Genomic DNA, 26794 nt, shown 5'->3' with positions numbered 1-26794 from the left:
AAAAACCCACTTCCCGTGACCTCTGGTGACACGGCGTACAGGAGCTATGGGTTCAAAAGCGATTGTGGGCTGCACATGTAACCAGTCACCCAGCTGCGAGGATTCTGCTCTTAAACAAATGAATCAGCGAAATTACATTTCTGGATCTTTCTGGAACAACACACACATCTCAAGAGCTTTAAATATGTTCACATTCTTTTTTTAATGATTTACTATCCAGCAAAGGCAGAGGACTTGAATTCTTTGAGTTCAAATCGCAGCCACAACAAGCTGCCCAGTCTGGGTCCCTGAGCAAGGCCCTTAACCCCGTAGCTGCTCAGTTGTATAAATGAAATAAAAAATAAATGTAAATGAATCTTCAAGATAGTCATGATTCTCATAAGACACATCTGAAAAAGCAGTCACATGACCTTAAAATGTTCTGTATGGAGGACAACTTTGTCACTAGAAGAGATTGTATGTGTCACTTGACTGTTTTGTAGGAACAAATATTATTTAAGGATGAGTGAAGATAATTCAATAATTGTGAAATTGACTATGGACTACAGCAGTTTTTTATAAAAAAAAACATTTTTCTAAACGTTTAATTTTCGGTACGGTCGGGTTAAGACGTGCAAAACCTAAAGTTCATCAACATTTGAACAAAATAAAAGTTTAAAAACAATTAAAAAAAAATAAAAAAAAATAAATAAATGGATTAAATAAATAATAATAAAAAAATTGCCTGCTTGGTTAAATAATATTTAAAATAATATTTTATAATATTTTCAAACAATAGAATAAATCAAATGAATGCAATACACTTTATTATATTGATTAAATTACGTAATCGAATAAATTTGCACAAATTAAATTAATTAAATTAAAATAAATAAATGGAAAAAATTTAGTTACATTGTTGTGAATGTTTTCAAGAAAAAAAAATTTATTTTAAAAAGTGTGATGCGAAGACTAAACAAACTTGCGGTCCGCCACTTTATACGTTCCGGAGGAAACTCCGATTTAACTATGTTCCGCATGTAAAAAGGATTGTGCTGCAACCGAAAGCCCTGTACCGAAACATTTCAGTAAGAATACTTGTACCATTACACCCCTACACATAGAATCTGATTAGACACAGTTATAAAGGCGGGAACAGTTAACATTGAATGGTGCGTTAAATGAGCATGGAAGTCATGTAGTGGTGATGCTCTGAGATGAGTGATGAAAGCGAGCAGGAAAAGCTTAGCTTCGGTTTCTTTTTCCTGCCCATGCAAGTTGAGCTCGACAGCTACCTCCATGTGCTGCGGCAGGTGTGGTGGGAGTTGCATGGTGTGTGTGTGTGGATTCTCACCGTGCACAGTCAGCGTAGCAGAAGCCTCAGCCTTGCCCACCATGTTTTCGGCTAGGCAGCTGTAGGAACCCACGTCGGCCGGCGTGACGCGTCGCAAGCTTAGCGTGTGGTCTTCAAGGATTTCGTACCTGAAATGTGAAAGGCGAAGTGTGGGAACGAGTCGAAAACATATACACGCGCAATCATATCAAATGTTACAACCCCTCTAGCGCCCCTCTTGTGTTGCACATTTTCCGGCATTCTTTACCGATTCGACTCAGAAAGGGCTTAGGGGTAATTAGCCGTTAAAGCCGAATCAGACATGTTGGCGCATAAAGGAAATGTTCGACCGTGCAAAGCAAGAGCATTAGCACTCCTTCAGAATCTCAACTGCCTCCAAGTGCGCATGATAGGATCTGGAACATCTAGGCTGCCAGAGGAAAGGGGCCTTACCTCCCCTTGGGTAATTCTCCATCCTCTTTCCTCCAGCGGACAGTGGGAAGCGGATCTCCACGGGCTTCGCAGCGAAACTCCACGCTCTCGTCAGCCAGCACCACTACACTTGTGGGCCTCCTTGTGAAGCTGGGCCTCTCTGGAAAGCACATGCATACCTGCTTATACATACATGATTATCCTGAACTTGAGGAAGGTGTTAGAAATGTTGAAAAGAAAAAACTGACATTTCATCACTAAATCACCATTTTCTAAGGGTGATGTGTTCATTCATGTATTTCAGCTGAATTTTTCATGAAGTGTTCAGCCACCAAAAAAAAAAAAATGACAAATGTAAAGGTTGCATTATTTTTCTTCTTCTTTCTGGTTCGATGAAAATATCGAGACATGTCCTAGCCTACCTAGGACTCTTAAAGAATGCTGATCAGAATGCCATAATGTATAAACTTTACAGTATATATGTATGTTGCAATGTTGTATAAAGAGCAAAGAGACAAATTACCATGATCATCGTATGATCGAAAAATCATAAGTCGAACTATCGTAACTCAGAGGCCATCTGAACATTTTCCCAGAGATGTTGCACATTATTGGTATTCACCATAAATTAAATCAAGTGTTTAGCATTTTTTCTCAATATAATCCACGTAATATTTAGGGTTAGAAACCCCTGGTGTTCATGTAATTCTGCATTTTTCGTGAAAGTATGAAGAATGTAATGAAAAATAAATGAAAAATCCGCACAATTAATCCGTTTTGGGCTTTTCTGCCCAAGTCGTCCTCCCACAGGCGTTCGATCTGTTGCTTCAATCAGCGGCATTATTCTATTAGCACTAAATGTTTTTACTTGCTTTCTAATTGTGGGCTCCAGGCCCAGCTGATCATGTGATAAGGCTTCTCGGCAGACAGGAAGTGCTTTCAGTTTGAGGCAAGATGGTTAAAAAAAAAAAGAAACCAAGAGGGAGGAGAGAGTTAGGGGGACAGTGAGGGGCGGGTCAACAGTCTGGGTCAGATCAAGAGAGCACAGCTGGTCTGGACCTGGGCGGACAACCAGGCCAAAAAACACACAGGGATCAAAAGGCTGAGTGAAAAGAGAGGGAACTGAGGGACAGCTGCACAAGCAGGTCTGTTATTACGTAGCGAAACCTTTCAATTTTCCAAACAAATGAGACAAAGCAGGTCCACTTCGCCTATTAGAAAGATGTTGGGACTGTCCTAAACTACACCTACATTACAGCTCTGGCATAGGAAGGTCAAGCCACGAAATACAGGTGTGTTTACCTAAAACAGTCAGTTCAGCAATTTCGCTCTCGCGCTCTCCCACCATGTTGGTTCCCACACAGATGTATTTTCCAGCATCACTCTTTCTTGCATTCGTGATCATCAGCTTTCCACCTCGGATCTGCAAAACAAGATCATTGGGTTCCATGAATTGCTCTTCCCCCTTAATAATAATAATTCATATATTTTAACATTTCCATAACTCATTACAAACATGACAGCATTTCAAATAAAGCAGATTTTCGCAAAAATTCTTCAGACATTATTATTTTATTAACAGATCATAATTAACTTTAGGGTAATTGACAGGAAGGAAACAGAATCGAATTAAAGACTGGGTAATTGAAATGCCTGAATCTCAAAATTAATTAAGATAAAAAAAAAACAAGAAAAAAAAAAAAGTGTGAGGTCGGCTGACGTGGGCTTTCATTTCATTTGAATTCTAATCAAAAGCATCCCCCTACAACACTTCTTTTGGCAATAAATTAATAATTGTATGCGCTTTGAGTGTTTTTATTGATTTATTTTCGTTTGTTTGTTTCTATTGTCTGTATTTGCCATACTACCATTGCCACGTACCAAACCCAAATGGATCAACTATTCGTTTTAAACTGGTGCAGAATTATTGAGAGTTGATTTCAGTATCAGCATGTGTCCTTGGTTCTCACATTGAGAGACAGCAGCTAAATGCATTGTTTAAACATCCAAAATTAGTTTTAAAACTTCATTACATCTCCTGTAAATGAAGTAGTTATGCAACTACGCGTCCTGCCAAGAGACATCTGAGCAGCCAAGAGTCCAATTACTAATGTGTCCCTGAAATGATCCCCTGAAATGAATCTTACAGCTATTATTAAATTTACATTCAAAGTACTGGGAAACAGAGCCAACATCACAAACACTGCGTCACTGGCCAATTTTTGAATGAACCTCACTGTTGAGAAAGTTTTATAACGCGATCTAACCAGTGACAGTGTTCACTTTAAAAAAGCACTCTACAGTTACAGTTTTCCAGATTGGACCCTGGGGACACCATGTTTTTCTTTTCTCCCAGCTCTTCATACACTGGTACCTGCTATTCAGTTTCCTTAAATGCTTTGTTTCGATGTGTTGGGGGCTTCATAAAGCAGAATTCATGGACCATCTGGGGTCCCTAAGGATCACTTTGGGGGACAAACTGCAGTATACTATGGAGTCTGGCAAATTTCAAGCACTGCTTTAAATGCTAAAGCAATCGAAGCTTCAGCAGCTGTTGTAACTGACACAGTAAGCTATTTGTCCATAGCAAAAAGACTTAAGAAAAACAATCCCTCAGCATACGAAATAACAAATTCTGGCTCCATTTCTACCTGTTTAGTTTGTCCTCAAGCAAAAAAATTCCAGAGAATGTCAATACACATCAGTGAAGGTACTAGTGTTGTGTATTTGTTTAGCTATAATTAACAGCAGTAAAAACAGAAGTGCTAAAAGCAGGGGAGGTTTTGAAGAGCACTCGACCATGTCCAAAAACAAGTGGAGACCTCATCCTACAGGTCTGAGCTCTTTTTATGAGTGTGAATGTCTGGGAGAGGTCTCAGTTCGAGCTAATCGCCTAGCTGGGCAGATTTATAGCAGCTAGCCTGACCGCCCCTCAGGCCGGAGAAGGAGGACGCCTGAGGCCTGACCTCCACGCTCCACGAGCTGACACATTCCTCAAGCTCGTAAAAGGCACTTGTGTGCTTTAGTGGAGGCCACAAAGGCACCCTGGAGAAGGAGAGGGTTTCAAAGACGCACAGTTCTTTAGTGAGAGCTGGGCTCAGCCCTGCTGGGAGAGACTGGTTTGAAGTGTCATCGCATTACTGCTCATTTGACAAGGGCTGAAGCCTCAGCGGTGCTGAATTGTGAAAGACAGCTCTCAAGTTATATGGGGGGGTGTTGGTGTTAAAAAAGAATTACCACGTGTATAACATACACAAATACAATCAAGCACCAAGTCTGTCTGTCTGTCTGTCTGTCTGTCTGTCGCTCTATCTACATACATAATTTATTTTTATTTAATATATTTATCAGATTAAGAATCAGGTTTATTAGCCAAGTGTATTGAAACACAAGGAATTTGGTTCCAGCCGTTAGTGACTTTGAAAAGTACAGACATAAATAACACATTTAGCTTGGACTATACAAGACAAAACAGACAATGTGAGACATACACACACACACACACACACACACACACACACACACACACACACACATATATATATATATAGAGAGAGAGAGAGAGAGAGAGAGAGAGAGAGAGAGAGAGAGAGATAGATCTGTGCATAAACTGTCACTGCCCATTCTTTTACGAATACTAAGATTATACCCAGAAAGCCCTAACGATAAGAGGACAACAGTCCAGATGAGACACAGAGGAGAACATCTGGAAGCAGAGAAAAAGCACAAATACTTTGAAGAACAATCGTCTGGTATTGTCACATTCCGAACTCATCAGACCACCAGAGAATGTACAGGACAGAATCAATCACTTCTTCACCTCCTCACCCTTTTTCCTGACTCTTTCCATTTGTTCGTATTTTTGTCTGCTTTTTGCTGTTAATAATCTGTCCAGCGATGAGATGGGAGCATATGGGAAAAATACTGTGAGCATATTAATGTCATCTTGGGATTGGGATAGGGTAAAGATCTAACCTATCTACAGACCTCTCAAGATGTTGCGTCTGTGGCTAATATTAAGCTCCTCTTATCATCTTTCAAGCTATAAAATGTGCACATTTTTATAAACGTGGCTGTTAGATATCTCATGTAAAAACGTATTCCTCAGTATATGAAGCAATGTATAATTATAAGGTTGGGATTAAAAAATATTTTTATAGCAAATTCATATTTTCCGCTCTTTTGTCAGTCTTCACATGTGATTGAAGTTTTGGTGTTTCATTCGTTTTACGCTGTATCCAAACGTTCTGGAAGCTTTTCAAACTTCCACAAACTGCATTTTGTGATGGATAGAAAGCTTAACTGATTAGCTGATCATCTCTCAGAGGAAACTAGCTAGCTAGGTATTTCGACCTTAAAACCTGTATGCTAGCTTTTACAGGAAGTTGTGTTTGGCTATGAGGGCTATTTCTTTGACAGAGAACTAGCTGTCTAGCTAATTTACTTTCTTTTCCTTTGTCCATTTTCTCCTCTTTCACAACAGTTTGTCTTAGACTTGATGTTCTGTTCACAATTTAGCATTAGGCTAATTTTCCTTAACTCCATGATGACCTAGAAACTCACTACTGATCAGAACAGCTTCAAATTGTGTGTGTGTGTGTGTGTGTGTGTGTGTGTGTGTGTGTGTGTGTGTGTGTGAGTAAGAGATAGAAAGAATGGGACAACCACTAACATCCCCCTTTTTTGGTTCCATTTGACTTTAACATAAGATGAAATTCACAGTGGATGTATCAGACAAGGATAAGACCTGCAATTTTCTGAACGCCCACACACACGAGGAATCGGTGGTCAGTGCTGAGTGACTACAGGGAAATCATCAAAATGGAATGGAAACCCCAGTCCTCATCATAAGAATGAATCCCAAGAGCACAGGGCACCAAAAAAAAGCCGTCTACTGGGATAAAAGCAAGAACAGATGAAAGAGTCCAGGCCAGACCTATGGTGACAAAGGAGAGGAAGAGCAAGCAAGCCAGAGAGAGAGAGAGAGAGAGGAAGAGAGATGGGGGACGGGGCGGCGGTCTATCCACTGATATCCAGGAACAAAAAAAAAAAAAAAAAAAAAGTGGCGAGAACAAACAAAATGGAAATTTCCTTTGTTTCAATGCAAACACCCCATCCTACCTCAAACACCTCATTTTTCATGTCACACACAGAACCAGAGTCTCCATCAGTCCTTCCCTGAGGATAAGAGAACCTGTCATGGACATGTCCTAAAGACATACTCCTTCTATGATGTTCCTCTGTATGGCTTTACTGCATAAATTCTAGTGCACAATAAACACCGATTCCTCTTGTTCATTTAAAGAATGCATTATGCACTAACTTCTGTTCATTATAGAAACAAGCTACCAAATCATGGGCTTGGATCTGAAGGAAAAAAAAAATGATCTACTCAAACATCTAAGCACACACATACACAAACACAATTAGCTGCTTCGTGTAAATGTAAATGAAACCTCCAACCAAGTGTTTACTTCTTCTTGTTCTAATTTTAGCTGCTTGGTCCTAAATCACTATCTCAATCACAATCTCCATTCCTTCATCCTATCTAGACACTGTATATTTTTTAGCATGACTGCAACAGATTACAGTTAATAAGGATGTAAAGATTTAGAGCAAGACAACGTTATAGGCATAAACAAACTTCTTAGCGATACAAAAAGGAACGTCCGAGACGAAACCCAAGCGCATCTCAATCGTGGAGCTGAACAAATTCAGCTATTTCTCTTAAGCTAATGTTGAGTAGTCTTTCTAAATACCAGTGTTTAATATACTGCTTATGACGTTATCTACAATCTCAACTCACCTGCTTCTGCTATTGCCCCCTCCCTACGATCCTCCTGCCCCACCAAACTATCCAACCTAACTGTGTCTCATCCATCTTGATATTCAATTGTCTCTCTGGAGAAATGTGCTTGAAGCACATGGAAGAAAAAAATGGCCCTGTGGTGTATATCCATAAGATTCAATTGTAGATGTGTAGAAAATACTTCACTGGATCATTGTGGGAACACATTTTCATAATTCATGTTCTATAACAGCATGACTTTGACAATAGCAATCAAAATGAGATTTATATTCAGGAGCTTGTTGTGATATGATCTGTAGTCTAATATCGTTTCTACAATAATAACCAAGTACATAATAACTTATATAATAAAGTGAGGTGGTAGCTCCGTGGTCATGGTGTACAAAAGTTTGGAGACCCCTGGTATAAGAGCAATGGAACTGCAAGTAGTACTGCAAGAAAAAGAATAGATGCCAGATGGTTGTGATCTATGGCACTTTTTCAGAGCATACACTACTTGCCAGAAATTTCATTAAACAAGCACTTATTTACATGCGACATAAAACACAAAAAAGATAAGAAAACCCATTACCTGCAAGGAAACGTTTGAAATCTGTGTAGGTCTGGTGTTGACATAATGCCTAGGATTTGCATCAAACTAGAAGTTTCTAATTGTACACTCGTTTTGCGATGACGTACTGTAAGCAGCATTTTCTCAAGCCGTATTCCTCTTTTGCCGGCCTTTTTTTTTACAAGCCTCTGTTAAAAACATTAACTGGCAAGTACATGAGACACCCACACGCTTCCACACACTCACGCACTTTCCGAGAGCTTTTGCAGTCCCCTATGGAGTTGGCTGCGAGCTGTGAAGCATCTTCATAATAAAAGACATGAAAGACGAGTCAGTCCTCGTTAAGTGCTGCTCCGTTGTCTTCCGAGGTCAGAACTCCCTAACAAGCGCCCAGATGTGATCGAATCCTCCCCCACTCCAACACACACGCTTAATTAAAAGTGACTAATTGGCAGGAGAGGCTCGGCCGTGCTCGCTAAACTACCGGCTGCATCTCAGTCCTTACAGGTCTGAATCCTAAATCAACACATGGCAGGTCGTTCTGCACGTACAGCTTTATCTTAACCTGCTGCTGCGGGATTATGGAGGAGACGTGTCAGGCGTAATGGCCCCTGCATCAGCGTGTAATACGCAAACACATAAACGGCACGTCAGCGTAGATAGCACACTGTGTGAGCAATAACTAGTTCTTCACTGGAGGATCTCTTCGATTACACTGGGGTTTAATGCAATTGGATTTCAACCAAACGGACCTCATGTTTCCTGGCTTTAACATATGGAACAAATAAATCAAGACAAATCAGGAAAGAAATTCAATCAGAGCATGCATTTTTTTACTGTGATCCAATGTAGGAATGTTGAAAGGTCTTTTATAGCTACGGTTCTCAAAATCCACAAAAACTAGCCGGGGCGTAAATCATCATCATCATCATCATCATCATTATTATGATTGTTACAAAGGTGTAGATCACGTTATGGAGCTTGATCCAAACCATAGTAGCACAAAAAATAATTAAATTATAATAAATAATAAAATGTACACATTTTAATAATTCCTTGTAATTTGACTGATTAAATGACATTACTAAACAAAGAGTCCATGGGCTTTATTTATGGTTATAAAGAGCCTCGGGTGCGAAAAAACACAGTTATATAGAAACTTGCGGTAGTTTTTTCAATGGCAAGAACCCTGACCTGTTCAAAGAACCATTGCAGAACTTTTGAAGAACTTTGAAAAACCAAACGAAAGGTCCAGGAGTTATATTTAAAGTAAAATTAGTGCCGGCTGCATAAAATACATGAGATCCCCAGATGTATAGAAGCATACAGTAGTTTTTTTGTTTTTCGAATAAAAAGAACTGTGACCTATTCCCAAAAAAATTGCAAAACCTTTAAAGAACTTCTAACAACCACCCCCTTTTTATTCATAGGCAGTTTCTCAAAAACACCACACACTTTTTCAACATTTGATCCAAATTGTAACTTTTTGTTATTCAAATGCAGCATTCCAACGCAGCCAAACAAGAAAACGATTGCTGTAGTCCAGAGACGTCGAATTTTATCATCAAAAAGCCAGCGTGGCTGCAGGTTTTAATTCCAACTAAGCAGAAAACACACTGATACAACTGACCAATCGCTTGAAGATCAAGTCCAATCGATTAAACTTGTACGTTCAGATGTGGTACCGCTGAGATGTTTAAAAAAAACAAAACAAAATCCACATTGGCTCTTTGCAGATAAGATTCGACATGCCTGCTGCAGCTTTATTGTTCAGACGTGGAGCTCGCTGGAGCTGTGAGAACAGCTGTAGCGAATGAAATTCGAAAGGAATTCCGGTATAAACAAGCGAAATGCAGATCAGCACAAACGGAAATAAGGGTATGGGCTCGTTCCGGCTCACCGTGATGCGCTCGTCTCGGTCGTTTATGTTGGCTCCATCCTTCCTCCAGGAGATGGTGGGCTCTGGGTGGCCACGAGGGGGCTGACATTCCAGAACAGCCGGTTCCCCTTCGGCTACCATCACATCAGCGGGATTCTGTCTAAAATCATCACGCAGGACTGCAGAGAAAGAAGAGGAAAAGATTGTCGCATTTTAACATTGTCTGAGTGAAAGCACATAATTCACACAAACATACGCATTAAAACATTGATCCTAAGTAGTTGATTTAGCCTAATTAACATAAAAATAGCTTGTTAATCAGTTAATAAATGTAAAAAATTTCATCATTATATATTCTGTTTTAAAATTTCAAAGCATTTAAACGAAAAAAACAAGCTTAATATTAAAATCAAGATCATGCATACTTGCATATTGTCAACAATTATTTATTCAAATGTATTCGTAACACACAATAGTTACGATGCAAAAACAAAGCAAAATCATTACTTGCTGCTTCGCAAAATATAAAAAATTATCGCAACATCAAATTTGATACATTATTGAATGTATTTCGTCATTAACGAACATATAAAGAGCAAAGATTCCGAAAAATAAATGCCTTACTGAATAATGTTGTGGTAACTAAATGTTTTAAATGTCTTAGAATTTGTTATTAGGTTGCAAATAAATGTGTTGGTGTTGAAAAACAAACATTTGGAATAAAAAATATAAATGAACAAATCCTAAGTGTGATTACTGAAATTCTTTTACTGGGCAACTTTAAATCCCTGAACTAAAATAAAGTCTTAAAAGCTACACAGCCTCAAATGATGTCACTGATAGTAATTTAAATCCATTTGCAGGTAAAATAACTACTGTATAAGTTTTATTAAGTATGAAAAAAAAGATAAATTATCTTAAAACAATTCTATTAATCTTCCAGAATCTGCATTTAGTATTTTATTCCTAAAATAGGATCAATAGGACACCTATTGTATACACACCTATTTGTGAGAACCTTCCATCTAACAACCCTGACCTTTGTAACAAACATGGTGCTTTTCTATTTCTCTCCCTTTTTTTTTTCTTTAAATAAAACCATTAGCTTTTGCTAAAATAGCTGTTCTCTTCAAGGATTTTAGCTCCTAGTCCAAAGGTGATATAAAAAATAAAATAAAATTCAGGGATCACAGACAATCACTCTGAGGGAACTGACGTTTTTCTGTCGCACTTGACTACACTTTCATCATGGAAAGAGAGCACGCGGGACGCCACTGGACTCATCACCCGCAACCAAACTAAGTGGCTGTGAGAGGTCAATCACATCAGTTGAGGAGTGAGGAGATGAGATTGAATCAGAGGAGGCCCTGGGGAACATGGGGAGGTGTTGAGTTGAGTTGAGTGGAGTAGAGAAGGAACAGCTACCTAGCCACGTCTTCTCTTCCATTTCTCTCGTTTAAGTCTTTTTCCAGCTACTTTTCGATGCTGCCTGGGTTTCCTCTGTCCAATCTCTCATTGCTAGTCTTATCCAGGTAAATATTTACATAACGATCGGCTCAGAATCCCGCTAGCAGCCCTGTTTGAAGCGTGCCGAGACGAAACGCGGCGCTCATTAGTTAGAGCTTGTTGATTGCGCGTCAAGCCTGGAGACAGGCTTGATACCTCGCGACGCCAATTACAACATCTCCAAAAGCTTTACTGCCCATTAGCAGACACGAGTCAATACATCACGGTACAATAACGATGCCGAGAGCTGCTGATCAGTCAGAGAACGCCACGAATGAGCAATTTCCCACTTATTTTATTGCCCATCTTTCTGTTCGTCCGACAAAGACTCAAAGAGGCATATAAGTGACAGCCAGATGTTGTATTGCGCTTTTAAAAACAAATTTCAGATAATTAAAGAAAAACCTGTCAATTACATAGCAAGCGTGTCATTTTGTCATCTCGATACACCCAAACAGACAAACGAAAATCTGAAAAGAGCATTCGAACACGAATACTACATAATGCTGACATCTACAGGTATCCGCAGTATATCATTTGTTCAATTATGCATGGCTTTGCAGACAGAAGCCACAGCTCAAGCTGCACTGGAGCAGACCGGCACCCCGGTGATGAAAAAGGTAATTTCATTCCAGGCGTTTTCATTAAATCACTAAGCTGAGGAGTCAATAATCATGCACCCGATAGCGGGAATGTGTAGTCTGATCTCGGGAGAGAGTGCTGTCATAACCCTTGTCTGTGCAGCCTCCCTCTGTCTCCGCAACCCACCCTCCTCTTCCTCCTCTGAGTCAGAACCCTTGCCTGCTGCCGTCCTTCAGGAGTCATGAAACAGATCCCATTACACAGCATAGGATTACACTGAAGGAGTCAGCACTACATCACATTACATTATACATGCATTACACACTGAGACATTCCTCAACAACGCATGTGGTGTGTGTATGTGTTTTAGTATATTTGCCTTGGAAAGTCCGCTTCACATGTGAATACATTAGGTCCAAGAATAAGGACGTGCCGTGTGGGAAAAATATATTAGGATACACCAGGACATTTTACATTTATGACATTTGGCTTTCACACTTATCCAGAGCGACTTAGGTCATGTCCACACTAATACGAATTCTAAAACGCATATTTTCCTCTCCGTTTTGGCTTCCGTCCACGCTGTGGCAGCGTTTTTTTAGTCAATGAAAGCGTAGCTTTTTGAAAACGCCCTCCAAAGTGGATACATTTGAAAACAGCTGGAAAGTAAATAAACACCAGGCAGAAATGATGCAGTTCGAAGTGTCTTACGTCTTACTAGTGTGGATTAACAACTTTTACGATTTTTACATTTACATTTTTCAAATTAGTGTAGACGTAGCCTTACAGTTATACTGTATCATTTATACAACTGAGCTATTAAGGGTAAAAAGCCTTGCTTCAGGACCCAACAGTGGCAGCTTGGTGGTGCGGGGATTTGAACACATGACCAACACAAGTCCAACATTTTATCTACTTCCCTAAACTTCTCACATCCTCTGTTTAGGATTGCACGACTGGCATAATTCGAAGAAGCCAGTTATCTTGTTGTCACCCGAATGAGTATGGAGTTCCTTTTAAGTCTGGTTCCTTTCAAGGTTTCTTCCTTACATCATTTTCAGAGAGTTCGTCCTTGCCACAGTCGCCTCTCGCTCACACATCGAGGATAAATACACCCAAATTTTAATATAAGTGAAATTTGTTCTATAAGCCTTACATTCTGTAGAGCTGCTTTGAGACAATGTACGTTGTTAGAAGCTGTTTAGAAATAAATCGAAATGAATAGGATTTTGCAGTATTTTCAGAACAAAGACCCAGAATTCCCATAATTTCCATACTTGATAAGTAATCCACAAGTTTAGGGAGAAACGGATATGGAATGTACCACAATATTGATTGATGTTTGTAGAATTTATATGCCAGACATCACCCACATCCTCTTGACCCACATGTTAGCAACCAGTCCCATTTTGTCTGAATTCTTTCGCCTGAAATTTTAAAAACAAATACCAGAAAAAAGTTTTTTCCTGCATGCATATCGCAACCCTTATCAACAGATAATGTTTTTTAGTCTTTGCAGTAACATTTATGCAACTGCAGTTCTGTTAACACCAGTCTATCAAGTGAAGAGAAAAAAAAAACGAGGGAAAAGGAAAGAACAGAGACTGTTGGAAGAAATAACAAGCAAGTCATATGAAGCCCATTATACCACCGCCACTTGTTCCTATCTTTAGCAAAAACGTCTTATGTGACGATAATTTCAGCTCTCTAGACACTTCATTTGCACAGCTGGACAAACACTGTGATGTGCCATGCTAGCTGCTCTCACACCCGGCAGCAAAGGAACACAAGTTGGGCAGCTTTAAACACGACGTATTTTAACGTCACGGCAGACGAGGAGCTGAATTTCTACTGCGATACAACAAACGATCCAGCGGAGGTGAAAGAGCAATTTTTATGCATGTGCATTATGTTTTACGAAGAAATACTGAATTCGAATGGAAAATACAACTGCAGTGACTGAGTTTATTAATTTAGCTCGATATTCACAACTATCGAAAGGTTGTAAACCGTAAGACTATTTTGTAATTATGATGTCGCATTAGAAAAAAAAAAAAGCCTTCTGTGGAATTATCCAAGAACAGCCCGGAATTCCTCTGGCAAACCTACAAATAGGGAAATGTACGACATTCCATGTGAGAATAAATTTACTTTTTTAGTTTATAATGAATTTCAATGGAACTTCCAAAAAAACTGCACCAATCCACTTTAACCTATGCTTACAAGCTAATTTTTGCTAATACTAGTAGAAAAAAACAAACTAACATGCAAAAAACTTCAAAAAATCCTAGAAATGGACCTTGTATACAAATGTGCATAAGTATGTATTATTGTAAATAGCTTTCTAGTCTGAATAATAGCAAGTGCTTATTTTTCTGCGTGTAATGAATTTAGTGCTACAATTCGTTCTAGGCGAATCTCTGTTCATTACAGGACACAGGGTGGAGGAAATGGGGACTGCGAGGAAGTGGAATGGTAACAGAAAATGAAATGGTGTCGGGGAAAATAAACCTTTATTTTTCGTCTAATATTACTTCTTTATAAGCAATATTGCTGTAGAGGATTCTGTTGTTCGGTGCACTTAAGGCACCCACTGAAGCTTTATGTGGTGCATGTTGTGTGTGTGAGTGTGTGTGTGTGTGTGTGTGTGTGTGTGTGTGTGTGTGTGTTTCAGCCCCAGCCCCAGCCCCAGCCCCTGACTGTCAGAGATTTGTTCTAGGAGATTGGCATTAAATGAGTGGTGTCGTAGGCCGCCTGAGCAACTTCTCCATCTATCCCAGGACCCCCCTTTTCACCTCTCCGTGGATTTCTCGTTCGGCGAAGGGATATTGGAGACAGATGCCGAAAATGTCAAATTAGACCCATATCCCTGTCTAGCCCTAATGCCTCTGACATTAATGAGGAGCAGAGACTCTACCACCCTGCAGCCAGAGAGGTGAAATGGAGAAGGAAAGAATGAGAGATGGAGGGAGGAAAAGAATGAAAGAAGGAAGAGAAACAGAGAGAGAGAGAGTTTCCTCTGGAAAAGTAACACCATAGCAGATGAAAACACATCGCCAGACATTTTTTTGGAGGGCCGACTCCAGCTAGCTAGCTACAAAGGAGGTACTCATACTAGAGCGCTCGTCCTTCTTTCTCGTTCTTCAATAGACGCGTGACAGACAGCTGTGGTGATTCTGGTCAGAGGTGATGGACCGCAGAGGAGATTCTGTGTCATACAGCCTTTTCCTCTTGCTCTAGGTGGGCGAGTCATGTGTCACGAAGAGAAGAGCAGATATATGATTAGCGGCTCCACATTGGAGACTCTGGAGACATTGGAGACACATCCTGTGTCATTTGGACAGACTGAACTGTCCTACTTGACTGCACAAGAGAGTGAAAAGACAGAAAGTAAGTAATAGTGTGTGTGTTGTGTGTGTGTGTGTGTGTGTGTGTGTGTGTGTGTGTGTGAGGGAGAAAGAAAAGGGGGGAAAAAAAAGACACAAGCAACCTGGTCCTAAATAAGCGCACAAATTGCACTAATTTGGCAACCCGTGTGCCAAAAATGGCTGCCAAACATTACTATTCATGAATACAGCGGGGATTAGAGGCCAGGCGCGAGACAGAGAGCGGACACTCTAGCGCAAGACGAAGCGAAACAGAAAACACTCAAACAATGAGAAAATCCAGCAGCTGTAATCGCTCCCACATGTTCCAGCGTCAGGACGTTTACACACTCCGGAGCAAAAGAGAGAGAGAAAGAGAGAGAGAGAGAGAGAGAGAGAAAAATAGGATGAGGGAAAGAGGCCTAAGGCTGGGGGGGTGTCCAGATGAGCAGCGCTGACATGAGCGGACAAATTGGGATGACCCTGTAATTGGATGCATTTTCGTCCATCTTTTTTTTTTGGTCTTAAATCCTATAAATGCAGGTTTGAAGAGATGGGGGATTGAAAAGAAATAATGAAAGAAGGAGCAGGACAGTCTGCTTGTCAGGTCGGTAGCATGTGACTAGCGGCTAATAGGAAACAGCTGTCTAGCTTTTTCTCCCCAAAACCCCCCAGTCTCGTTTCCTTCAAGATCGTCAGAAATGGCTGCCCAGTTCCAATTACAGCTTCAATAGTCAGAGACTAGACTCAATAGTACAATGCTGTACATAACACAGTAGTATGCTGTCCATTACACACAAAGCTTTAGTGAATGATTACACACTACAAAGACACTTTAGCATGTTCATAGGGCTACTTTACATCTCCTAAGACCTTCATAAACATTATGTCAGACATGGCCAAGAAGACTTGAGCAAAGTCTTTAGAATTATCCATCAAAAAGCCTATAGCAACTGTCAAAGTCTGTGATATTACAGTTACACCTACATAAGCCCTTTATGACAAATGATAATGTTATAAAGAATTTCTACATCTTACTATGGTTTCAGCTTTACCTAAAAAAACAAAAAACAAAAAACAAACCCTAGCCTTTTCATGACAACTACGGAGACCGAGGCGTGTCCTGAGAGTCACATAGAATACAGATTAACATGGCAGAGGTAGAGCTGTAACTTCCTTCACTGACTTAACCAACAATCGAGTTGCAAACTTTCACAGATGTGAGCAAATTGCCAAAGTAGCTAACATGGTTTGTGGAAACCATGGTTCATGGAAACCATGGACAACAATTGAGATATGGCGGGAAGATGGTAAACGTTGCTCGTTCTTGTAACACAATTCGTAAAAACCCTATCACACATTGCATTAGTTGCAAAAATTAACCCGAAACACCTACTTATGTGGAGATGCTACACGAGCCCTATAGGTAGGCTACAGAGGTGTTTCATTGTAAGCTTGCTGCCATCTCTCCTGCATTCTTTTCTAATATGAGCTTTCCCTCCGGGAAGTCATCCCATCGCCTGCTTCAAAGCGCAAGCATCCCAGCAAAGATGCCTTAATCTCAAATCTGATATCGTGCACAGAATCAGCACTTATTACTCTATGCAGAGGGACAGAGAAGACTCTCAGGCCAGAGAAACAGCCTTCGGGCCGATGAGCAAGAAGACAAGGAGATACGGGTTGGTCTGATCTATTCAGTCAGCTTCCAGGACACACACATTTGTCACCTTGGACCATCCACACTGGGTTGTATTTTTATACTCCTGTGATTTCAGGGTACAGTAGCAAGTGTGACATGCATTAGAAATAAATTTCCGTTTCTAATACTTAGCTTCCATATTTGTTTGAAAGAAAATAAAGGAACGTGCTTTATACTGTTCTTGTCACATCATGGTCAGCCATGATACAGACTCCCTGGAGCACAGATAGTTAAGGGCCTTGCTCAAGGGCCCAGAGAGTGGCAGCTTGGCGATACCAGGGCTTGAACCCCCGACTTCTGATCAGTAACTCAAGTTTCAAGACGTGCATGCCACAAATCTGGTCGCTTTCGCTGAATGTCCTCCCTCATTCGCCTTGAAACCTGGCAGTAGAACTACGACATTTTCGGGGGTTGAGCTTGTTGAAGGTCTTCCTGATCTCTCGTCCTCTTCCAGTAATTAAATGAAACATGCGAGCCGCTTGAAACACCTTGAGCGATTTCTGATTCTTTCAGATTTTGTGACAGTATTTTACGTTTGCTCTTTGTTCTACACTGACTTTTGAATGTCGGTGAGCCCTGTGACTGTGCATGCAGCCTTGTGCTGCCATCTGTTGGTGTGTTACAAAACCTTTTTATACTTTTTTTTTTTTTTTATATCTCGTACCCCATACCACATTTAGTCCACATTTGCTCTTATATTAACCTCCACTTTTCTGGAAAGCTGTTCCACTAGATTCTGGAGTGTGCCTGAGAAGATTGGAGCTGATTCTAAGACAAGGGTGTTAGTAAAGTCAGGTACCGATGTAGGTGAGGTGAGGAGGCCTGTTCAATTCATCCCAAAGGTGTTCAATAGGGCTGAGGTCAGAGTTGCTTTATCGCAGGCCACTCAAGATCTTCCACTCCAAACTATGGAGTTCATGGAGCAGGGTTGTGCACATGTCATTGCATATTGTCATGCTGGAACAGCTTTTGGGTCTCATATAATTGTGTGCCTTCAGCTTTGCGGTAACAGAATGGGGAAGAAACACACATGGCTGGAAAAGTCAGCCGTCACGGATTAAATATCAGTTTTGTCCAGTAAACATTCTACATGATAAAAACCTGGTTTAAGGAGATGCCACTGTTTTCACTGCAATTTTAATTTCACAGCCTCGAAAAATATAAATTACAAATGAGCCCTCTAAGCAAACAAATGATTGAAATAAAATCATAGAAAGCATGCAGTCAGAGGGCATAAAGAAATAACAGCTTTCCTCCCAGCTAACTATCCCTCAATTTCTAAATAAAGGAGCACTTTACATCCTGCATGGAGCGTTTTCATCTCCACCGCAAATCTGCACTTCAGTGTACATTTAAGTCCTTTTTTTCTATTAAGGCTCTTGTCATAAATAAATGAAATTGGTCACGATAGGCGTGATTCCCTCTCGAACGGCACGGGGGGAAAAGCGTATTTATTAACCTCTTAACGGTGAAGATTAAACGGCGATCTAAAGGCTCCTTTCAGAAAAGCGGCTTTCGAGGAGTTCTTCGTCAGCGGGCGTACATCAGATGCCTCTCCTGCTGCACGGTAAACATGGCCTCGCTGTGCATCGTACACACGGTCCCCTGAGCAGATGGCAGTTCCGCTCAGAACCATGCCACCACAATTGGCACTGGCGACGGGCCACGAGTCACACTGCCAGTTAGTGCTTAGAGAGGGGGATGTAGTGCACGTGATATGCATAAAGGGTGCACTTTTCTTCTCCCGCTGACTGGAGCCCAGAATCGACCATGAACAACCTCTTAAAAGCACCACAGGCCACTCAACCCCCTTCTCTTTCTTTTTTTTTTACTTTCTATCTTCATTCCTGCACTTCTGTCCTAACAAGGGTTCTATCTGTCTGCTGTTCACTCTGGGGCTTTTTATTTCGCACAGAGAGGGCATTGTCAAGCTGTGTTTATTTTATCCAACGGCGTTCTGTTCTTCGGCTCGCCGAGGGCTGCAGGGCCACCGCTCGGCCTCTCCGCAGTCACTCACTTCATGCACTTCCCTGACAGCACTTGGCACCTCCCAGTTTAAATAAACACTGCATGTTTGATTGAGTCGCAGCAACATGGAGACTGAGCTCAAAGAGAACCAGCAAACTAAACAGATACTGAAGTGGAGAGTTAAAAAGGGTGTATATGCACACATGTACACCTACACACTCCTCATTAAGGGCTCCAATCAGACATGATTTGCACAACCAGGGCAAATCGAGTACATAAAAAAATATGATGGAAAAAAAAATAGGCACTTCTTTTTCACTCTATTATTTCTGGAATTATAGAGCTACATTCACAACACATTGATCAGATCTTGGTAGGGGTTGTAACAATACGTGGTGCGCTGACGAATAGTGCGACTGTGTGCATAGAAACGGCGTCCTGCTCTCAATCGTGCCTCCGCCACAAAACCTTTCCATGGATAAAGGAAAGGAGCGCGAGAGGAAAACCGAGTGTGCCAGTCGGATTTGCTGATTCCCCCAGCCAGCTGTGGGCTTCTGTGGCTCCGGGGCTTTTCACACCACAAGTGTGTTGGTTGCCTCCGCTCAGGCTGACCTTGTGAGCTAAGCCTGAACAGGAAACAGGCTTCCTGGGACCTTTCTTTTCCCCCCTTACTCATATTTACAATAAAAAACCCAAAATGCCCATAAACCATATCCAATTTCTGCTCCCATCCCTCCCTCAATCCCTCCCACTGCCTTTTTGGCCTCCTTCCCCCTCCAAGTCCGACTTCTTCAATATGGAGCTGGGGGGGCTGCTTCAGGAAATGCAGCTGCTCCCCACTCTAATATGCACACCCTAGACACACATACACACACACACACACACACAAACACATGTGGACTCAAAGGCATTCAACAGCTTCACATGCAGCAATCTGAACATAACCTCCAAAATCGAGTCCTGGCAATTGGGTGCTGTCAGGAATACACAACCAAATGCACACACACACACACACACACACACACACACACACACACACACACACACACACACACACATATATATATTGCTCCTGTTCTCTATATTGCTATATTGCTCCTGTTCTCCTACTCACAACCTATTCAGAGATCACAGGTGATTTAAAAGAATACGGGGCAGATTGGGGCTGTGCATGGCACGGCAACGCAGGGTAGGGAAGGACAGGGCAGAACAGGGTTGTTCTCTCGATGTGTGGACATTTTGTCCATGTCATAACATTGTAAGAAGAGGACATGTGGGACTCCCCTTTCCCGCTGCTTTTACACTCTCCCATACTCTCTTATTGGTGTTGAAAAGCTCATAGTGATTCATACAAACTTCTCGGAGTGAAGCCAGAATTTTGGGTGAAGCCACTGACGGATTCTGCGCTGATTGCTGAGCTGTTATTTTACCTCCAGGTGCATTCTGAGCAAAAAAAAACAACAACTAAAAAACGCAACATACACAGACCTCATACCAATAAACCCATGTATTACTACATACAATATATCAGGCTTATATCTTTAGAAATCTCCACAGAAAATGTACTCCTCATATTGGCCATCTGCACAGTATACTGTGAACTTGATTGTCAAAATCACAGGTTACTTCCTGTAAGGAAAGAATTCATCTACGGAATAAAAAAAAAAAAAAAAGAAGTGACCAAGATTCCACATAAAACGTTGTGAAACCCTGTGGAATCATTCAGCTTTTTGATGTGGTCCCTAGTGTGTATACAGTATACTGTTTACACAGCATTATGAGGGCAAATACAGTGTATATATTCGGATTTGCGTGTGTGTGTGTGAAGAGAGTGTGTAACCGAGCTCATCAGAGCGACCGCTCGCTTTAATCCTGGGGAAAGTCGGAAAGGATCTGGCTATAGCAGGTCCCTTTCCCTGCTGTCACACCTTTTTAAAACACAGCAGGGGGTGCAAAGAGGTGTGTGTGTGTGTGTGTGTGTGTGTGTGTGTGTGTGTGTGTGTGTGAGCGAGCGAAGAGAACAGAAAAAAAGACCAGGCCAATGTATTTCTGACAAGGAAAAGGAAGAAAGAGCAGCTCATTGATTTCAGTTCATATTGTTCAGGATAAATGTTGAGTTGAGATCTAGATTTCCACATGAAGCCAGAGACGGATCTTCTCAAACACCCTCTGATTGACAGTTAGTAAATCCAACACACTGTAGTGCATGCATCATATAAGAATGCTACTAAATATATAGGTGGAGGCAAGAGAGACTTTGAGTAGGACTACACACACACACACACACACAAAGGAACACACACTTATGCAGTTTTTCTCCTCTTGCTTTATGAGCTGCGCTGCTCCTCCGCTACTGTTTACTGTAAAAACATTCTCACCCATGATTCATAATGATTTCCTTGGGGAACGAGAAGGGGGCCAGTGTTGAGAGCCTAAAATACCTCGCCCATCCATCACCCCAGCTACGGTTCTCCAACACTCCCTACACACACTCTACAATAGCTATGCAACTGGAAAGAATCACATCTCATCTCTATCGATAGGGTAAGACCCTCCGTGTTGAGATTCATTGGTTAAATAAGGCTGTGGGGGTGTCCTATTTGCTTACATGCAAGATTTATGGGCCATAAAAACAAATCCCGGGAAAGGAAGTGGAAATTTTTTTTTATTTGTTTCTAAATTTGATTCCATAAACACAAGAATATCCTATATAATCAGTTTTTCATTTTTGAGACACAACTCTTTGTCAATGCATCTCAAAAGCAACATGGATGCCTTCGAGTCCGAAACGAGAAACACGTGTTTTCCATTTCTCCTAATAAGAGCAGTTAGGAGAACGATGAACAGGCACACGTGTGTGACGAGAGGAGACGTTTATTTATGGGCAAACAAAGTGATGCATTTTATGTTCATACTGCACACATTACGCTGGAAGTGAAGGAAGCAGATTTGCAAAAAAATGAAAATAAATGCTGTGCTTAAGAATGACAGCGTGTAATTTAAGTACAGTATTTTGATATTCTGGAATGGTTTTGGCCCTCGTTTTACAAACCGTCTAGCACTTTCCTAGAAGGTCTGGTAAATTTTTCAAGAAACATCGCCAGAAATGTTGACGTTTGTAGGAAGAGGCGATGGAAACCTCGACTTTTCTTTGTTTCCTGTCAGCAGACGTTCGATTATCGTGTTTTATCCTTAGCAATGACAGCTTTTCAAAATTAAAAATAATAAATAAATAAATAAATACAAATATCCTGGTTTCCATCATCTAAATCCAGTGACTAAAAAAATGAAAGAAAAACACAGGAGTATGCAAAGCCAGCAGGTTGTAGCCTCAAAGATTCTAAATCTCGTGGCGATATATATGACGATATGGAATTGTGGATTTTTGGATAATGAGTTCTTGACTTTTGCTAAATGTAACTAACTATAAAGGTATAATAAATAAGATGTAAAGAAAATCTGATTTAAATAAAAAAGGGGGAAAAAAAGAATCCAGTAGCAAATCCAAAATTTGATAAATAAGCAAATATATATATACAGGGTTAAAAAATAATAGAATAAACCGGTATCATGACGCATTGCTTCAGTTCTCAAGCATCGTCATTGAATGAGTCAGTGACCATATGAAAGAGGAATATCTAAGTTGATATTAAGATAATATTATAGAGTTGAGCAATTAAGAGTTAAGGGTCTTGCTCAATGGCCCAGGAGTGGCAGCTTGGTGGTGCAGGGATTTGAACCCATAATCTTCTGTTAAGAAATCAACATCTTATCCACTGAGCTGCACCTGCAGGGGAAGCAATAGATCAGTGATTAAGACTGTGGGTTGCTGTTTGGAAGGTCGGTATATTCATTGTTTTTCAAACGCTGTATTGCCAAAAGTTTGCGGACACCTGGTCATAAGTACGGCACGTGCTTTTTCAGCATCGCATTCAACATTTCCCAATTTGCTCTAGTTATTTCCTCCACTCTTCTGGGAAGATGTTCCACTAGATTTTGGAGTGTGCTTCTGAACATTTGTGTAGCCACTGTTTACATTCATCTCACAGGTGTAAAGCAGATCTTCAAGGAGCTCACTTTGTGCACAGGGGCATCGCCATGCTTGAACAGGTTTGGGTTTCCAAGTTGAAGTACTGCATCCAAAGACGTCCTGTACAATTGTGTGTCTCCAGCTTTGTGGTAACAGTTTGGAGAAGAAACACATATGGCAGGAAAGGTCAGGTGTCCAAATACTTTTGTCTCTGTGTGTGTGTATGTGTGTATGTATATATATGTATGTATCTTTCATTCCTGTCAGCACTTGCAGGCATCCTGTTGTTATTTAGAAATGTGACCAAAAAAAAAAAGGGTTATATTGTACTCTGCAGGAGGGTAATCAAGCCTGGAATGCAAAGAAATGGATACACAAAGAGAGGGGGAACGAGACAGAGAGAAAAATCAAAGCCAAACATGGCGCTGGGAGTTGGAGGGGCTGAGCCCGAGGCCGCCAAGTTCTCATGTTTTGATTAGTGTGGTGTAAACAGCAAAGCCTGGAGAGAGAGTAGAGCCCTGAATGCGACATCATCGCCCTCACTCAGTCCCTGTTTCCCAGACCAGACCTTCAACACGGCCACATTGTGTGTTTTCGTGTTTTTGTGTGTTTGTGTGTGTGCGAGAGACCGACGCAGATGTCGCAGACGCCCATGCGTCCCGGCAGAAGAGTAAACAGAAGCGCTTTTCATTGCCTCATGGCAAGTTTTTCCTCTATTCTCCAGCGAGATGAAACAGAATCTCCGTTCTTTTTCCTTTTTTAAAAAATTAATCCTTTCCTTTTTTTCCCCTCCGCCTTTTTCTCTTGTAACAGAGCCACCTGCGAGGCTTTCACTTTAAAAAGACCCTTTTAAGTTAAGAGCCCTGGTTGGGCGTTTGGGGCCTATGCACCTGCGTGTGTGTGTGTGTGTGTGTGTGTGTGTGTGTGTGTGTGTGTGTGTCACACACACTCACAAAAATGCTTTTTTTCCTATGCCTCTATAAGCTTATCCAAGTAACTAAGCAAGCCGGACCCTGGACTTCTCTTCTCATCATCTCGGCCCCCCCACTGCAGCGATCCTGTGGTTTCAGCCAAAGGTTTGCGGTGAAGACACTGCAGTCACGCCTGGCTGCCTCTCATCATCATCATCATCACTCCACATCATCCACCAGACGAGACCCACATTTACGCCTCGAGTTTCAAACCCCAGACCTTTTAAACGGAAACGCCACAGTCCACATCGCCTGTAACAGCCATGAAATAAGGGTCTACCATACGGCCTTTTTGAGGTGACTGTCAATCTCGGAGCTATCGACTTCGCTTGATAGCAACTCTGGTCGCTATAAAAGAAGGAGTGTCTCCATCACTCACAGACAAAAGAGCAGAGAACGGAAACCAGGGTGGTGATTATGCTCCCTGACGAGGGCCGTCCGAGTTCTAGAGCAGAGAGCAAAAATAGCGAACGATCATCCAACATCAATACGATACGTCACATGAGAGGGAGAGAGAACAGCAGGGGGTTGGGTATTAAAAATATGAGTGTGGGGAGGGGGGCAAATGGGGCTCTAAACGTTAATAATTATTCAATAATGACAGGGAATACAATGATTTTTTGAAATGATCACAAGGAATTATGAGTTGTTGGTTTTTATATAAAAAAGACGTAAAAGAAAATATGATCATTCTTTTTTAAAAAAGGAAAAAAGAAATTCAGCAACAATTTTTAATTTTTAAAAAGGTTAAAAAGAAATCTGTAAATGAAATAAAAATAACCAAACATATTTACAGCATTTGACAGACTCCCGTAATCCAGCTGATATTACACAGCTGAGCAATTGACGGTTAAGGGCCTTGCACTATTGCCCAGCAAAGGCATTTTAGCAGTGGTGGGATTTGAACCCATGACCTTCCAATCAGATGACCCTCAGCTACCCCTTTGGGGGAGGTGGTAGCACAGTAAGGTTAAGGCTCTGGGTTACTGATTGGAAAGTCAGGGGTTCAAATCCCTTTATAGCTTTATAGTTAGTCACATTTAGCAAAAGTCGAGAAATCAACCACTCATGCCCCATAATTCCTTGTGACGATTTTATATCACGGTATTCCTCTGAATTATTAAATATTATTAATGCCCACCCCCCTGCTGTTCTCTCTCCGTCTCCTGTGTCCTCTAATATTGACATCTAATGGTCATTTGCTATTTTTGCTCTCTGCTCTAGATTAGCCTCATCAGGGAGCCCAATCGCCCCCTGGTTTCAGCTACATATACCACATTTACGGCATTTGGTGGTGCCGGGTTTTGGGTTTCCTGGTGGTCTAGTGGTTAGGATGCGGTGCTCTCACCGCTGCAGCCCGGGTTCGATCCCCGGTCAGGGAACCAACCCCACCCACTTTCAGTGCCGGTCCCAAGCCCGGATAAATTGGAGAGGGTTGTGTTAGGAAGGGCATCCAGCATAAAAACATGTGCCAAATCAAAAAACATGCGGAGGATCTGCTGTGCTGACCCCTAACGGGAAAAGCCGAAAGAAAGTTTTGGTGGTGCCGGGTTTTGAACCCATGACCATCTGTTTAGAAGTCCAACATCTTATCCACTGAGCTACCCCTTTAAAGGAGGTGGATAAAGCTCTGGGTGGCTGATCAGAAGGTCAGGGTTTTAAGCCCTGGTATTGCCAAGCTGCCACTCTTTGTGCCCTTGAGCAAGACCCTTAACCCTTTGTGCCTCCAGTGATGCCCGAACATGGTTGATTTTACTGTGTTTCACTGGAATTTCACTGTGCTGTAAAGTACATGTGATAAGAATAACGCTTCTTTTATTTTCTTTCCCATAGCGACAAAATAGTATGATACAGTATCTAATAAATGATATTCAATCCACAGCCTTCCTCTCCAGCAGCTGGTTTCCAAACATCGAAACGCTATCGAGGAGCCTGTAAACATGGACACCACCGTGGAGAAAGCATGTGTATAAAAGAAATATACAGAGAGAAAGAGTGGCCTTGACAGGTAATGAGAAAGCCAGAGCCACGGAGAGCTCTGTTTAAGAAAAGGGCTTCCGTGTCTAAGTCTGCTCTACAGTCCGACTCTACAGCACACGGCGGTCTGCTAAGTGGTGGTGGTCTGCTTTAGTCTCTAACCACTGACCCCGTCTGGCTCAAACTCCTCAGCTAGGCCCTGGCTCGCATGTCTCACTTCATCGCTCGCAGCCTTGTCTGCGGAGAAACGCTCTTTTGTTCCCCTGACAAAAGGAAGGAATAAAAGTTAAAATGGGCAACGAGGGCTTTCGTGGACGGCCAGGCAGCAGACAGCGAGCTTGTTACTGTATCCGGGCCCTGATCCATTTTTATCCAGGCATCGGCGAAGCGATTCTGGCAGAGCTGAGCTTGCATGGCGAATGCACAATGTCACGTTTGTTTTTTTTTCCTTCTCTCTCTTAACTTTTCTGTCCTCTAGCAAGCTAGCAGTCTGGCAGGCAAGTTTTATTACCTGTTTGCTTCTCCTCCAGGAAGCACACACATGACCAAACATGCATATAATAAACCACTGCTCTTTCACTTCACTTCCTGTCTGCTTTCTCTACTTAATCAAATACACATCGAGCGCATTTCCCTCCATTCAACAAAACAATACTGGACCAAAGAATAAACAGAAGGAGTTCGAATTTATTTTCCATCATCCTCAGGTCTGGT

The 26794-nt window shown here is 41.4% G+C and overlaps 1 protein-coding gene across 3 annotated transcripts in view; it reads right to left on the bottom strand.

Moving 5' to 3' along the window:
• The window catches only part of LOC124393371 (roundabout homolog 1-like), a 204017-nt gene that overhangs the window by 35722 nt on the left and 141501 nt on the right, over positions 1-26794 (bottom strand). For all 3 annotated transcript variants that reach the window (XM_046861141.1, XM_046861140.1, XM_046861143.1), the window contains 4 exons: positions 10004-10161; positions 3047-3167; positions 1766-1904; positions 1334-1461 (listed from right to left, as the gene is read on the bottom strand). In XM_046861141.1, the coding sequence (XP_046717097.1) occupies positions 1334-1461; positions 1766-1904; positions 3047-3167; positions 10004-10161 (546 nt within the window). The remainder of the gene's footprint in view (positions 1-1333; positions 1462-1765; positions 1905-3046; positions 3168-10003; positions 10162-26794) is intronic.

Source organism: Silurus meridionalis, chromosome 11 (genome assembly GCF_014805685.1).
Source record: "Silurus meridionalis isolate SWU-2019-XX chromosome 11, ASM1480568v1, whole genome shotgun sequence".
Taxonomy (NCBI): Eukaryota; Metazoa; Chordata; class Actinopteri; order Siluriformes; family Siluridae; genus Silurus; species Silurus meridionalis.
Note: the sequence above shows the minus strand (reverse complement) of the source record. Positions and strands in the feature narration are given on the sequence as shown.